This window comes from Chelonoidis abingdonii, chromosome 10, assembly GCF_003597395.2.
Source record: "Chelonoidis abingdonii isolate Lonesome George chromosome 10, CheloAbing_2.0, whole genome shotgun sequence".
Classification (NCBI taxonomy): domain Eukaryota; kingdom Metazoa; phylum Chordata; order Testudines; family Testudinidae; genus Chelonoidis; species Chelonoidis abingdonii.
The window spans coordinates 76,354,324-76,369,014 of record NC_133778.1 but is presented as its reverse complement, the minus strand read 5'-3'; the positions used below and the strand labels follow the sequence as shown (position 1 = coordinate 76,369,014).

The following is a 14,691-nucleotide window of genomic DNA, read 5'->3' as shown; positions in this document are numbered from 1 at the left end:
TTCTACAGCACTCAGTTCAGCTAAGAAAACCAGTTGATTGCCATTTCATCAGCAAATCAGTACTTTGTCACTTGGCGATGTCCTTTGAATTCGTACATTTTAATGGGGATATTCTGCATATCATGTGCAAACATGACCGAGCTGATCCAAAGGGAAACATAGGGAGGTCTAGTCTGCCCAATGTACTAAGCCAATTAGATAACAAGTCAGCTATTAAGGAATATGTATGTATAACGACAGACATTTTAGCCACCATCTGGGACTGAACCCAAGACTTCCAGAGTTAAGAGCATAAGCCCATACAGCTGTCTAAAGGCCATGGAATTCAGAGGACATTAGGTGCCTAAATACCTTTTAAAAACCTGGCCCTAATTCCTCTCTGTGGCATCTGTAGCAAACTCCTACCCTGTGTGTATCAGGCACAGAAAGGGACACACAGAACAGTGACACAGACCAGAACCCCTAACTCGCTGTCCCCTACATGCAAAGCAATTGTTTGTTGTGACTTTGTTGATGGCAGTGTAGCATTATTTGCCAGAAATCACTTGTGATGCAAGAGTTTGGGCCTGGGGATGAGACGTAGTTAGGCTGGCCACGGCTGCTGGCAGCCTGTGACCAGAAAGGCAGCGAAAAGCAAGGCCTTGAACAGCCCAATGCTGGTACAAGTTGCCAGGTCCCAGAGTGGCTGGTAAGAACGTGTACCACCCTGTGTCTTCCAGCAGCAAGGCTGCAGGTGAAAGTCAATGCCAGAGACAGAAGCTGCATTTTCTGTTCTTTTCTCTCCTTTTCTGTGGGTGTTTTGTCCCTTTTTGGTCTTGTAGGAAGCGGGATCGGACTTTAATAACAGCTCCTGCCCATCTCTATTAACCTCTTCTCATTTCCCCGAAAGGACAGGTATTGCCATCCTTATTACCGTCAAAGAACCTGTCAAATGAGTTTTCTTTATTAAAAACTGTCTGCAGCTAAAGGGAAAGAACCAAGGAGATTGTTAAAATGGAAGCCTTCCTCAATGCTTTACATATCCAATGCTTTCACTGCTTCCTTCTTTTTGGTATCTTTAATACAAGGTCAAAAAGAGTTTTAATCATGTGGTTGCCATGGTACTAAGCAAGCTGAGGTCTTAGTACACCAAACCTTGAGTCTTGCTTAACACTGTTTCAGTGCTGGATAGCGGCAGCGTCATGGTAACACCCTTTTAATTCTTTGGACCCACTTATTCCATCCAGATTAAAACAGCAGCAGCTTCTAAGTCTGGAAGCCTCCATTTTTAGTTCACCAAGTTTTGCCATGTGTGCAGGAGGAGAGTTATCCGCAGGACATTCCCTGCGTGCTAGTTCATGAGGCCTGACGTTGGACACCGCAAAAACGGGGGTACCCAAAATTTGAGGTTACTTTGGAAAATGTAGTTATCAAGGAACCCTCCCTTCCTTCCTTCCTTCCTCAAGCCTGAATCACTGGTTCCACAGAGTGAAAGCCCTAGGGCAGGGGTCCTCACAGCACATTTTTTTTGGTGGCCTCAGAGTGCGGCCACCAAGTCTTGCTGGTGGTCGCTCTGACAATTTTTCCTAAAATACTTTAGGAAAAGCAAATAAATATGCACAGATACATGTCCAAATCATTGCAATTTATTTATGTAAAGATTTTCTTTGCAGATTCAATAATAAAAATAATGTACAATTGTCTCTTCTTTACTGGACCTAAACAGAATAGAAACACAAATAAGGTGCTTTGCACATTCTTGTCTTTTTGTTGTTTGTTGTTTTTCTTTTGCTTCTCTAGTAAGTCTGTGACGACAAAAAGTAATATTTGTATGCTTGTTAATGTCACTTCACAGCAGGCTTACTAGCTAGCAGGGAGGCTGTGAAAAGTGGTATTAACAAGCATACAAATATCAATTTTCACAGCAGACTTATTCTGTGAGCCAGAGGACAAATTAAGCTCTGGATGAGGAGGTGGGTAGGGAGACAGCAGGGGGTCAGGGCAGTGGGAGGATGGATGGGGAGGCAGCAGAGGCCGGGGCGATGTGGGGGTGTGTGAGTTGAGGGCTTGCACGGTGGTAGGGGTGCAGGGCTGGAGCCCAAAGCCCCACAAGCAGGGCGTACCGCCCACCACCCCAGGGCTGAAGCCCACGTCTCCCTGCCCCCGGAAAGGTGAGGAACTCACTGGCTGTCTGCTCCTCCTGTGTTTGTGGCTCCAGAGGGGGGCAAGGCTGCTGGTGGCCCTCAGGGAGGGACCACTGCTTTATCATCCCCCCCACCCCCGGCTGTGGCCGCAGGAAAAGCTCGCTGCCCTACAGGTTGTTTTTCTGTGATAGCCTTTTATGGCCCATTTCCCTGCCTCACCTGCCAGCTTCCCTTGGCATTGTCAGGCTGTAACTCGAAGTCTGCTCAGCAAGCAAGAGGTATGATTGCTGCGCAGGAGATGAAAGCTGGCTTGAATTATAATAGCAGTGAAGCTGCAGTAGGATGGGCCCCGATCGCCTGGGACCTTGGTACGTACTCAAGTGGCTAGTCTGTGCTGCTGCCCAGGCTGCCGCCACTTCGCTGCTCTAGTTATGTGAGCCAGCTGGAATCTAGCTAGATGAAAGCAAGTTCAGGTATGGCTGCACCTGCTGCAATCAGACCTACCAGTTACAGTGTAGACATATCCTTAGATTGTTTTCACAGGAACTAGATGCCTACGGCTGGCCCGCTCCGGGCAACTTGGGCTCGGGTTGAGGGGCGTGGTTTCACTGCTTGGGCTGGAGCCCAGTTGCTGGGACCCTCCCACCCCCCAGTTCCCCTATTCTTGCAGCACATGTGGTCACTGTTCCTTCTCCCCAGGCCCTCTGAATTTAGCACAGACACACTGAACTTTGCCACATCAACCGCCTGAAAAGAGTATTCTGGAGGGGACCTGCTGGATCTCAGCTCAGTGCGTGCAGCAGTGTTTGGAACACCAGAGACGTCAGCATGAGCTCTGTTTTAGGGAAGGCGCACTGAGGGCAAGAGGCAGGCGCCTGAAGAGTGGCGGATGATAGGAAACAGCTTCTTCCACAAAGGTACTAAGTTTGAAGCTGTCAGTGCGCCTGCAGGCTCCCTCGTCAGCCTGTCAAGAGGCACTGTGCTGGGGCGCCATGTAGAAAATTGAAGCTGGGAAGGATGACGGGAAACAAAATGTAACAGAATATGTGTTGCTGGTGCATGACATAACAGCCACCCTCTAGCATCCTCATGAAGTTTCACAGCTGCTTCCAGGGCTAGCAAAGCTCCAGTGCAAGTGTTCAGTATAGGGAAACCAAGCCTGTTTTTTTCCTCTTAGGACATCTCTCTTCAGCCTTTGTGTCTCAGAAGACCCTTAGACTTCTGATGCCATCTGAGCCAACGCTCACTCCACTGCAAAGCACCAGAGGGTAGAAGCATTAATCCAAATGAAAACAGAATCCATACGCTGTCTGATGTCACCCCCGTGCCTCTGCTGTCTTGTGCCTGCCTTTCCGTTGCCTTCTGCCTTCTGGTGTTTGCATCTGCACAAAGTGGATGTAAAATTCTCCTTTTCTGGCTTGGTGTAGCGTAGTGTGTTTACACCTCCTTTTATGCAGATGTAAGTGATTGATGCATTGCAAGGCAATGGTGAGTTGGGCCCAGTATATTTTAAGCGTTCAGTAAAAGGCAACATTTGCATCATTCAGTAGTGAGTGCTTCCAAAGTGGTCAAAGTGTGTGTGTGTGAGAGAGAGAGATTGCAATGTAAGATGTTTTGATTGAGGTTCTTGTACTGTATGCATCACCATGATGTCTGATCGCCTCTGAAATCCAAAAAGGAAACCAGAGTAATTGTTGTTTCTTAACCATTGGATTTTACGGATTTGGAAGCCAATGGGGGCTACTGAATGACATTAAAAAAAGTGCATTCGGGTTTTCACCATTCCTGCTAATTGTTTGCTTCCTGCAGCTTCACTCAGTTTGGACAGTAAGTGGAACAGTTCCATGTCCCTTTCTATCCCCTACATTGGCACAGCGCTGGTGTGTTTCCAATATCCCAGAGGAAAGTTCAAACTGAAACTGCTCAGAATAATGTACAAATTAAATCCAAGAATACATTGCTGCTTGTATTGGAGCTTATAACCTCCCCTCAAACCTACATGTTAGACTCCTCTGTGGGATTCTAGAGCATCTGTCACTCTGTTGGTAGGTCTACACTGCACACTAACCCTGGGTTCTGACTCACGTTTGAGCCCAAGCCCCCTTTCCATCCACAAACAGATCAGTCTGACTCAGCTCAGCAAGCACTCAGGATCCAGGTCTTAGGACCCTGCTGGGAGGAGAAGGGGGTCAGAGCCTGAGTCCCACTGTAACTCCAGCCCAAACCCTGTAATTCTGCAGTGTGGACCTGAGTCAAAAGGTCTGGACATCTTAGCACAGTGGTAAGACCCGGGGCTGGCCATGCTAAGCCCAGGTTTACAATGCAGTGTAGACGCTCAAGCCTGGGTTGGACACACTGAATCCACAAGCCTAGGTCCCACAGAGTCGGGCTTAGAATGCAGTGTAGAAACACCCTATGGGGATCAGGGCCTGTTGGGCTAAACAGCCTCATCTGCCTTGATTTCTTGGTTCACTTTGCCCCATCCTGCATAGACGGTTTCTTAGTCCTGTGTTGGCTCCTCAATCGTCAGGCTGTATTGGGCAGTTTTGGGTGTGTGGTGGGTTTTTTATAGTACAGATGAGTCCTGCACAAATCCATCTCCCTCAGTAAAAAACAATAACCGGCTGGCTTTTCCTTGTCTTCGCAGACAGAAGGCACCAAGCTGCAGAAGGATCTCCGAACTTACCTGGCTTCTGTAAAAGGTAACATCTGTGCAACTGGAGGTCTGTCACTTTTCCAGCTGTAGGCAACGCAAATAGGTTTTCTTGGCTATAGCTCTTCCTGCCAAGAGCAAATAGGGTGATGGAGTGCCAGTTTCAGATCTCTTGCTCCTCAGGCTGGCAAAGTTGTTCAGGCAGTCAGCAAGGTGGCTCTGGTGGGAGACATCGGGGTAGAGAGGCTATTTTCTCCTCCTAGCTGCCAGGTGGGCTTGGTGCAGATTTGTGGGAGGCCACCTACTCTGTCCTGCTAGGTGAGGATGAACACTGAACATCCTGTTGTCTGGGTGACTAGATCCTTGAGCCCCTCACCTCCTTTGTTTTACATCCATGTTATTGCGAGTCCCAGATGTATTAGCAAAGATCACGCTTGGAAAATATCCTGCCTTAAATTAGAATCAGGCTCCTGTTTATACATTCCACGCAGTTGAGTTTCTGCTAGCTATGGGGAGGGGCTCTGGGTGTCCTCGGTTTCTGAGGCTGCCCCCTCTCTTCTCTCCTAGCAATGCACGAGGCCTCCAAGAAGCTGACGGAATGCTTGCAGGAAATGTATGAACCGGAATGGCCTGGCAGAGATGATACCAACAAAATAGCCGAGGTGAGACTCTATGCCGGGGCGGGAGGCCGGCCCCCGAGGGAGAGCGGATTAGTGGGACCAGTGCACTTACGTCCTGCGCTCGGCTTGGGAGCCTTGCTGTGAGACATCTGTCTAGAAGAAATAGCTTTGGCCATCAGGAGCCACTTCGGAGAGAACATTGGCCCAAATGTGTCATGGGTGGGGACTGGGTGAATCCTCTATACACCCATCAGCTCCAGGGGAAGCACTAGCTCTCTCAGCCCTGCAAAAATGTGGATAATTAGCCGTCCCCAGGTAAACCCTCAGCAATGGCCCTGTTTGTCCCAGCCTGGCCAGGATGTCTGGTCTCTTTCTCTGGGGAAACAGTGAGAGTCACACTAGGGTTCGGTTACTGATTATCTCCAGCAATGCACAGCCGCTTGCATGGTTACCAGCAGTCCCGAGATGGAATATTAATGCTTCAAACCCTTCACGCTGGCTGCCTGTGAAATGTCGCTGCAAGCTACCTGCTGGGTGTTAATGGTGAACTCAGCACTCTACAGAAGAGACCCTTCCCCTACCCCAACCCCAAAACAGGAGATGTGCCAGAGATTCTGTGAGGCCCCCTGGGGACTTTGTGATTGCTGTTGTTTGTATCTTGTTTGCAGTGTTGTTGTAGCTGTGTTGGTCTCAGGATATCAGAAACCGGGTGACATGGTTTATTGGACCAGCGTCTGGTGGTGTGACAAACTTTTGAGCTTTCCAGGACCTGAATTCTGTGTAGCTTGATGGCTTGTCTCTTTCACCACGAGACGTTGGTCCAATAAAAGATATTTCCTCCCCCTGCTTGTCCCCCACTGATTGTACATGGCAGGTGCTCAGATACTCTGGTGATAACCTTTAGATAGCTAGAAACAGACAAATCCCTGCCCTCACCCATTTTACAATCTATGAAGACGAACAACAGACAACATCTCAGGCACTCAATGGGCATGAGAAGGATTCCTTACCGCGCTCGCTCATTTAAAAGTGGTGCTTTGAAAGGAACGGGTCATGGGGTGGACTAAAGCTGAGAGGCTGCCTGGTTGAGTTGTGCGCCGAGCTGAGATTTGAAGAAGAGGGTGGAATAAGGAGAGTGTTTTAGGCCTGGAGGGGCAGTCTCTGTCTAGGACACGGGAGAGGGTTGGTATGAAAGGGAAGGGCAGCATGAAGTGGGGGTGGAGCCAAAGCAGAGGGGAATGTCACTGTTATGAATAAAGGGGTTATACAACGAGACAGGTTTTATTGGATCTGTTTATCTAACCAAGTTCCATGCGTTAATGATCACTTCATCCCGAGCTCCTGGCTGGGTCTTCTCTGCACCAGTAGATTTTTTTTTTTCCGGGGTGTCCGCAGAGAGGTGTTAGGGGCTGGTCACGGCAACTTAGAGCCAAGAAGCAGTCACTCTAACAGGAGACCTACAGGGAGGCGTAAGGTGTGGACTTTTTAGGGCATGTACCTTGGACATAGTGATACAATGATTGTGGTGGCTGTGGGCAGGTTGGTCTGGGGATGAAGGTCTTCAACAGCTTTAAAAAAAACTTCTATTGCAAACCGTGCGTACACTGAATACAGTTTCAATGTAACAAATAAATTGAACTGTGGTGAATGGTGATGCTGTGGGAATGCTCTTCCTTTGGTCTTTCTTCTCTTGCTCTCACAGGATACGTGAGCTGCAGCTTTTGGCTTGGGGAGAAAACCAGCCTATTTCTCCGCTTTGTTCCAGTTGCATGGGACGTGCTGCCTGCATCTAGGGCATGGTCCATTGAAGTCAGTGGGAGTTTTTTCCATTGACTTCAAAGGGAGCATGATCAAGCCTATAGTGCCCTGAGTGTCTCACACAAATGTGGAGATTCTCAGCTCTGCACGCCAGCTGGAAGTATTTGGCATTCTGAGCCCTTCATTACTACTCAGTCTCCCAGGACAGCTGGTCCTAGGAAAGGAAAGGAGAGATTTGGGGGAAGGCACGCACACAGGAGGCATGGGCTGGTAGATAAATTGAACAGACTGGGCCGTGGTACCAAGCAGAGAGTATGGTCTAGCACAGTGGTCTCCAACCTTTTTATGCAGAAGACCGCTTTTTGAATATAAGATCAACCCGAATCTGCCCCGCCCCTTTCCCAAAGCCCTGCCCCACTCACTCTATCCCCCCTTCTCTCCATGGCTCGCTCTTCCCCCCCCTCCCTTACTCATTTTCACCAGGCTGAGGCAGGGGGTTGGGATGAGGGAGGGGATGCAGGCTCTGGGCTGGGGCTGAGGGGTTCGGATTGTGGGAGGGGGCTCCAGGCTGAGCCTGGGGCAGGAGGTTGGGGAGCAGAAAGAGATTGTCTGCTCTACAGCCTTAGCTAACAGCCAGCTGGCTTTTAGCTCATTCAGTAGAGAGAGAGACTCATGCACTAAGCTCCCGAGGTCCCAGGTTCTAGCCTGTCTGTCAATGACTGGGGTCTGTCGGCATTACGCAAGCTCTAGGAGGGAGTGCGGGTGTAGGAGGGGACTGGGGCAGGGTGTTGGGGTGCAGGTTCCGGGAGGGAGTTCAGGTATGGGCTCAAGGCTGGGGCAAAGTGTTAGGGTTCAGGAGGGGATGCAGACTCTGGGAGGTAGGAGTGTGGATGCAGGAGGGGGCTGGGGTGCAGGAGGAGGTGCAGGCTCTGGGAGGGAGTTTGGGTGTGGGGTCAGGGCTGGGGCAGAGAGTTGAGGTGCAGGGTCTGGGAGGAAGTTTGGGTGCAGGAGGGGGCTGTGCACATGGGCAGCCCATGGAGACCCACTCACCCTCCCCCCAGGGGCTGCAGAGACATGCCAGCCACTTCTGGGAGTGGCGTGGGGCCAGGGCAGGCAGGCAGCCTGATGTAGCCCCCCACTGAGCCAGCGGGCTTTTAGCAGCCAGAGATCGCGATCAACTGTTAGAGGCTCCAGGATCGACCAGTTGATCGCGCTCGACTGTTGGGGACCACTGGTCTAGCAATTGGACTAGGAGAATCGGGACTTGTGGGTTCCATTTCTGCATCTGCCGTGTGACCAGGGATATGCATTATTGTTGTGGCCATTTCAGTCCTGGCATATTGGAGAGACAAGCTGGGTGAGATAATTTTATTGGACCAACTTCTGTTGGTGAGAGAGCCAAGCTTTTGAGTCTGAGTTCTTCTTGATCTGGGATATGTCTGCCTCAGTTTCTCCAAAAGAGATGAGCTAACTATCTCTGGGATGCTGGGAGGCTTCACAGATTGGCAATCACTGGCAATAGAAATGTAAAGTATGCTGATTGTGCTCATAAACACGTTCCTTTTGTTTTCCAGAGCAATGATCTGCTTTGGGTGGATTTCCATCAGAAGCTTGTGGATCAGGCGCTTCTCACCATGGACACTTACCTTGGCCAATTCCCAGACATCAAAGTAGGTTGCTCCCCTTGCTCCTATCACATTGTGCTAGAGTGTCTCTAGAACGCTGCTAGTTGAAGTTGGGGCTTTGCACGAGCGCTTCTCTTGGGACTCTATATCCTTTAGCTTGGGGGTAGCGAAATGGATGTGGCATGGGAGCACCCCCTACTGAAATCACACTGCCCCCTGTTGGCCAAACACCAATCCTCTGCTCTTTTGGCTAGTGAATAGCTGCCCTGGCAACTAGGGATGTGGGGTATGTGAAAGAGAAAGAAAGGGGATGCTACTATTGGATGCATTCCAAAGAGGATGGAGCTTGGCTGTGGCCAGTGGTAGCAGATGACAGAACAAGGAGCAATGGTCTCAAATTGCAGTGGGGGAGGTCTAGGTTGGATATTGGAAAACACTATTTCACTCGGAGGGTGGTGAAGCACTGGAATGGGTTGCCTAGGGAGGAGGTGGAATCTCCTTCCTTAGAGGTTTTTAAGGCCAACTTGACAAAGCCCTGGCTGGGATGATTCAGTTGGGGTTGGTCTTGCTTTGAGCAGGGAATTGGACTAGATGACCTCCTGAGGTCTCTTCCAACCCTAATATTCTATGATTTTTATGCTGCAGGATCAGTTCCCATGTAGATTGTCCTCTACGTGTTGGTGCAATAGCTGGATTAACTGGAGCTGCCCTAGGAAGGCATGAGATCTGCACACTCGGGCTTTCCGGGGAGTTTGTGGGGAGCTCCACGCTTCACTCATGATAAATATTCCCTGGTTCCTCTGCTCTTATACTTCCTGTCACTGGAGAGTGGCTCCATGCCATAGACTGGGGAATTGTCTGTTAGCCAAGTGCGGTAGCATTTTCTAATACACAGGCTTTCATCAGCCCCCTGTGAGCAGAACATGTTTGAATCGGAAGCCCTCTGTCACCATTAGAATAGGGTTTCATTGTCTACAAGCCTTGTAAAGGGAATAAAATCACCCAGACAAGGCTTCATTCATGCTTTCCTGCTACCACAGATCCAGGACTGTGGAAGGGAAAAGCCATGTCAGGCATTAATGCATTGGCATCTAATGCACTGAAGAGAAATAGCTGAAATGACATAATGGTCCTTATTCCTCTCTCCTATGTTAAAAGGTGCAGGAGGGAGAAATTTACCTGTGATACTCAGGGGCTTTGATATACCAGCAAGCCTGCTGCATTTCCCCCTTCTAGAGCAGAAACTACCGGGAGTGCCAGGGGGATGGAATGAGAAAACGCATGGGTAACCTCACATGCATCTGCCTGAATGGTCCCTGAACCACCTTGGGAACCCCTGGCCCCGTCAGTGCCACCTTTGCTCTGGCTCTGCCATGTCCGAGCCCCATTACAGCTGTGCTGGCACAGTGTATGCCAATTGGAGAGAACACACTGCCCAGAAAGCAGCTGTCAGCCGACCCTGCCTCTCTCCCACCAGGCTCCCTGGAGTTAGCGCACAGCTTTGCAGTGGAGGGTAGGGTCTGCATGGGAATCAGCTTGGTTTTGCTCCGTGCTATTCAGGCCAACGCTGTAGGCAGTGGTCCCCAACCTTTTTGTGGCCAGTAGCACATTGATGTTTTCAGAAGAGTGTGGCGGGCGCCAACAATTACTCACATACAGGGCCGGCTCCAGGCACCAGTGGAGCAAGCACGTGCTGCGAGGTGCCATTCCGTCTTCTGCAGAGTCAGAGCATTTTTTGGTTTGGTTTGGTTTTTTTGCTGCCAGTTCTGGGCAGTGCAGAGAAGCCAGAGAGAAGCTGGGAGGACAGAAAACACTAGTGCCTGCAGCCCCAGAGTACTCTGTCCCCAGCAGGCGTGGGACCCCAGCTTCTCTCCCCTGCTGGGCACTAGGCGGGCGCACATAAATGCCCTGGTGGGCACCATGGTGCCCGCGGGCACTGTGTTGAGGGGCACTGCTGTAGGGAGTACTGGGACCCAGGTATGTTTGTGCACAGGGGCACAGGCTGCATGTGATTCTCTTGTCAATCCAGCATGATGTTGGTGTGGATTCACTGACGGCAACGAAGTTAGTTCTGATTCTCTCCATTTAAGTGGGAGCAGCATGAGGTGCACACAGAGCAGCTGTATCCAACTGGCCACACTGGTGTTTTTTAGTGGAAAACAGGCCCCCAGCTTTTCCTACCCAAGTGCAGCTACAGAAACACGAAGCGAGAACGCGAGTGCTGCAGAGGCATTCCGCATATACTCTGCATGGCGCGCTCTCTCTCACACTGCCACTCTCACATGCGCGTGTGCACGCACACACTGCATATCTGTCTCTCTCTCACTGGCTGACACTCACGCACATGTGTACACACACTCACACTCTGCATGTCTCTCTCACTGGCTGACACTCTCTCACATGCACATGCACATTCTGCATGTCTCTCTCTCTCTCACTCTCATTCTGCATCTCTTTTTTTCTTTTTTGTGTTTTGGCTCATTTTTAAAACTGGAGCAGGGAGGGCCCCTGCCTGGCAAGTTAGCGGAATCCCTTTAAGTGACTGAGTTTTCCTGTTTAGCCAGTTGATGCCCTGGCTTTCCCTTCCCCTAGAGATGCAGAGCCGTCAAGAAGGAGCCAGTGCTGCTGGCAAGTGGCCAGTACGTTTGAGGCTTGTGTGGCAGGCAGATGTGTGTATTGGGTTAAAATCAGTTTGTACGTGGCCAGCTGCTCAGGAGGGGTGGGGTCTCTGACAGCACAGGATCATCTGATATCTGATGTGAGTTCCATCTCCCAGCCCCATCCCTTCCCCCAGCACCAGCTCATTTTGAAACAGCTGCACAGGGAATGGGCTTTTCCATGTGGCAGCACTTGTAACAATGTCACCATATGGGATGGGTCAGCCTGGCTCCTTCCCTCAGAAAGTAACCCACCACTCTCCCTCTGCCCATCCCCTTCCTGATTAGCTTAAACTTTTGTCACTATCTCTTGTTGTTTCTGACGGAAAGTGCCACTTCAAACCGTTTCAGGTCCCAGGATCATAGTGCAAGCTGTGAACATGTGCAGCCACATGGGTCTCTGCTTCTTGGGGCTCCTCTTCCCCCACTTGCTTCTATAGGTTCCCCTATCACTGTCCATCAGAAGTCAAACCTTGGGGAAAAAGTAGGTGTCTTCTTCCAAGCTTCTCCCACAAACCATGTCCTACCCATGTGAGATGCCAGACAGTGATTCCCTTGAGAGACACTGCTCCCACTCTCCTGCAATCCACAGTGGAATGGCTAGTGGTGCTGATGTTTTTGCACTCTCTTAAGCTTCAGAATTTGTGGAGATGGGGAAGGCTTGTTTGCGCCTCTCGGAGCTATTCTTCCCAGCTATCTGCAGACTCTTTGTCTTGGTTACACCTTGTTTGCATTTTTCAGCAGACACCTAACTAGGTGATCTACGATACCCAGCATATGTCTACACTTAGAAACTTAGGTCGACTTACAGCCACTGCATTCACGTCCACGCTACCCTCCTGGGGTTGGTGATGTGTGTCCTCAACAGAAGTGCTTCCACTGATCTAAGAGAGGCACTGTGGAAAGCTGAGAGCCCTGTCTGCCCTACAGGCTCTTGGCTCCTGGTGGACTCAGCACCCATTCCGCTCCCCATTCCCTGCTGGGATCCTGGAGAAACCGCCTACCTGTTTCCTGCTGGGAGAGGGAAGTGGGGGTTGAGAGAGAGAAGCTGCCCAGGCTTCTTGCCCTGGCTCTCAGCTAGGAGTGGGTTCCAGCAGGCCAGCTCTCCAGGGAAGTGGGGGGACTGATGGGCTCTTCAGCTTGGAAAAGAGATGACTAAGGGGGGGATATGATGGGGTCTATAAAATCATGACTGGTGTGGAGAAAGTAAATAAGGAAGTGTTATTTACTCCTTCTCATAACACAAGAACTAGGGGCCACCAAATGAAATGAGTAGGCAGTAGGTTTAAAACAAACAAAAGGGAAGTATTTCTTCACACAACATGTAGTCAACCTGTTGAACTCCTTGCCAGAGGATGTTGTGAAGGCCAGGACCATAACAGGGTTATCAGAAAAGAACTAGATAAATTAATGGAGGAAAGGTCCATCAATGGCTATTAGCTAGAATGGGCAGGGATGGTGTCTCTAGTCTCTGTTTGCCAGAAGCCGGGAATGAGTGACAGGGGATGGATCACTTGATTCCCTGTTCTGTTCATTCCCTCTGGGGCACCTACCATTGACCACTGTCAGAAGTTCTCTAACTGCCTGGCTTTCTTGTCTCCAGCTTTCTTGTTCTCTAGCTTCCAACAGCTGCTGTAAGTAAGGCAGTGTCTACACAGACTGTGTTGCCCACCCCTAATTACACCAACATCAGCCCCACACCTCTGAGAGGTGACGTTATTATGTCGGTGTAGCAGGACACTTACAAGACTATAGTAGACACTGACATAATTAGGTGGACGTAAGCTGCCTTGGGTCAACCTAATTGTGCAGTATAGACCAGGGCTAAATCTTTTCCATGTCTAGCATCTCTTGAACACTGTTTAGGTTCCTTTTGGAACCCCAGCCTAAAACCTTAAGGAGTCAGGCACCCAAACTCTCCTTTCAAAATCTCAGGCCACGAATATTGCAGCATTACGGATGTGGTTTTTTTTCATCCTCTTCCTCAATCCCCAAGTAAGGTTGACATCTCTCCAGGATTGTCCTGGAGTCTCCAGGAATTAAATTGTAATCTTTAACTGAAGATGTCATGGGATGAAACCTTCAGGAATATGTCCCTTGGCAACCCTATCCCTAAATGATGATGCTCCAAAGAGTGAGAAATTAAAACAACCCCCTGCTTGGTTGAGATCCCTCTATAATCAAAGCCCTGTCCATCTCTTGATCCCATCCTAGGATTAACTAAAGATCCAGTTCCAATTGGGGCCTACATTAAGACATATATTTATTTTACTGAGCAGGTCATTTCTTTTACAATAAAACCTGGGTTTAAAAATAAATCAGTTTTGTCTTTTCTGGTAAAGTCCTATTCAGCATGGATGCCTTTGCCACCCACACTGCACAGTGGCTTGAGTCAAGTTTGGTTTGCATGACTGATCGAAAACCATTACAAAAGATGTTGCAAATGCCACATCAGTGAGACTGCACAGCAAAGCTTTATATAAGAACATACAGTGTATTAAAGGTGACCTGCAAAAGGAAACAAAACAGATTTGTGCCCTGTTTTTGCTTCTTTAGGATCTAGAAAGTGGCTTTTCTGTTTTTAAATAGTGTTTTTACATTAGAAATTCCCCTGCTTCTCCTGGGATGCAGGAGCTGGTGTGATTACATTGTTGCAAGTACTGAGGAAATAGGAACCGACCGTCAATTTGACAGATTCTCTCCCATCTCAAAAAGCTTTTTTGTCTTAACAGCTATTTAATTCAAATATACAGAAAACAGGCGGGAGGAAAGATTTCTTTGTTAAAGAACAACCAGGTCCTTCAGTTAAGGGCAGTGAATGCTCCCATTCAGTTCGCTGGACTTTCAAGGAGACCCTATTCAGAACAGGGAAGCTGATATTTCTGAGTGGTTTTTTTGTTTTGTTTTTTGTTGTTTTTTAAACAGCTAAGGAAGCAGATTTAAAACCCAAAAACCTTCCAGGCCTTCTGTAACCATCATTTAAGAAGCAAAAAAAGGCACAAAAGCCTGTTCCCCCTCCTGTGCGGGTCACTGTCTAGGGTTTACTTGTGTAAAATATTGTGTAACCCAGTATTGAACATTTTGGAGTGCATTTTTGTGGAGTTTCTAGAATACACAAGGAGAGCCTGCGCCTGTCATAAGCATAATTCCTACTCAGATTTGAACCTTAGCGTTCATAAACTGAGAAGCTAGCATGAACCCGCTAAGCTTAATTACCAGCTTAGATCTGATATCGCTGCCACCAGCCAAGGATTC

At 49.2% G+C, this 14,691-nt stretch overlaps 1 protein-coding gene across 6 annotated transcripts in view; it reads left to right on the top strand.

The window, feature by feature from the left end:
* The window catches only part of BIN1 (bridging integrator 1), a 158,226-nt gene that overhangs the window by 79,323 nt on the left and 64,212 nt on the right, over window positions 1–14,691 (top strand). For all 6 annotated transcript variants that reach the window (XM_032805120.2, XM_032805119.2, XM_032805121.2 and 3 more), the window contains exons 3-5: window positions 4,771–4,825; window positions 5,344–5,438; window positions 8,729–8,824. In XM_032805120.2, coding sequence (XP_032661011.1) covers window positions 4,771–4,825; window positions 5,344–5,438; window positions 8,729–8,824 — 246 coding nt within the window. The remainder of the gene's footprint in view (window positions 1–4,770; window positions 4,826–5,343; window positions 5,439–8,728; window positions 8,825–14,691) is intronic.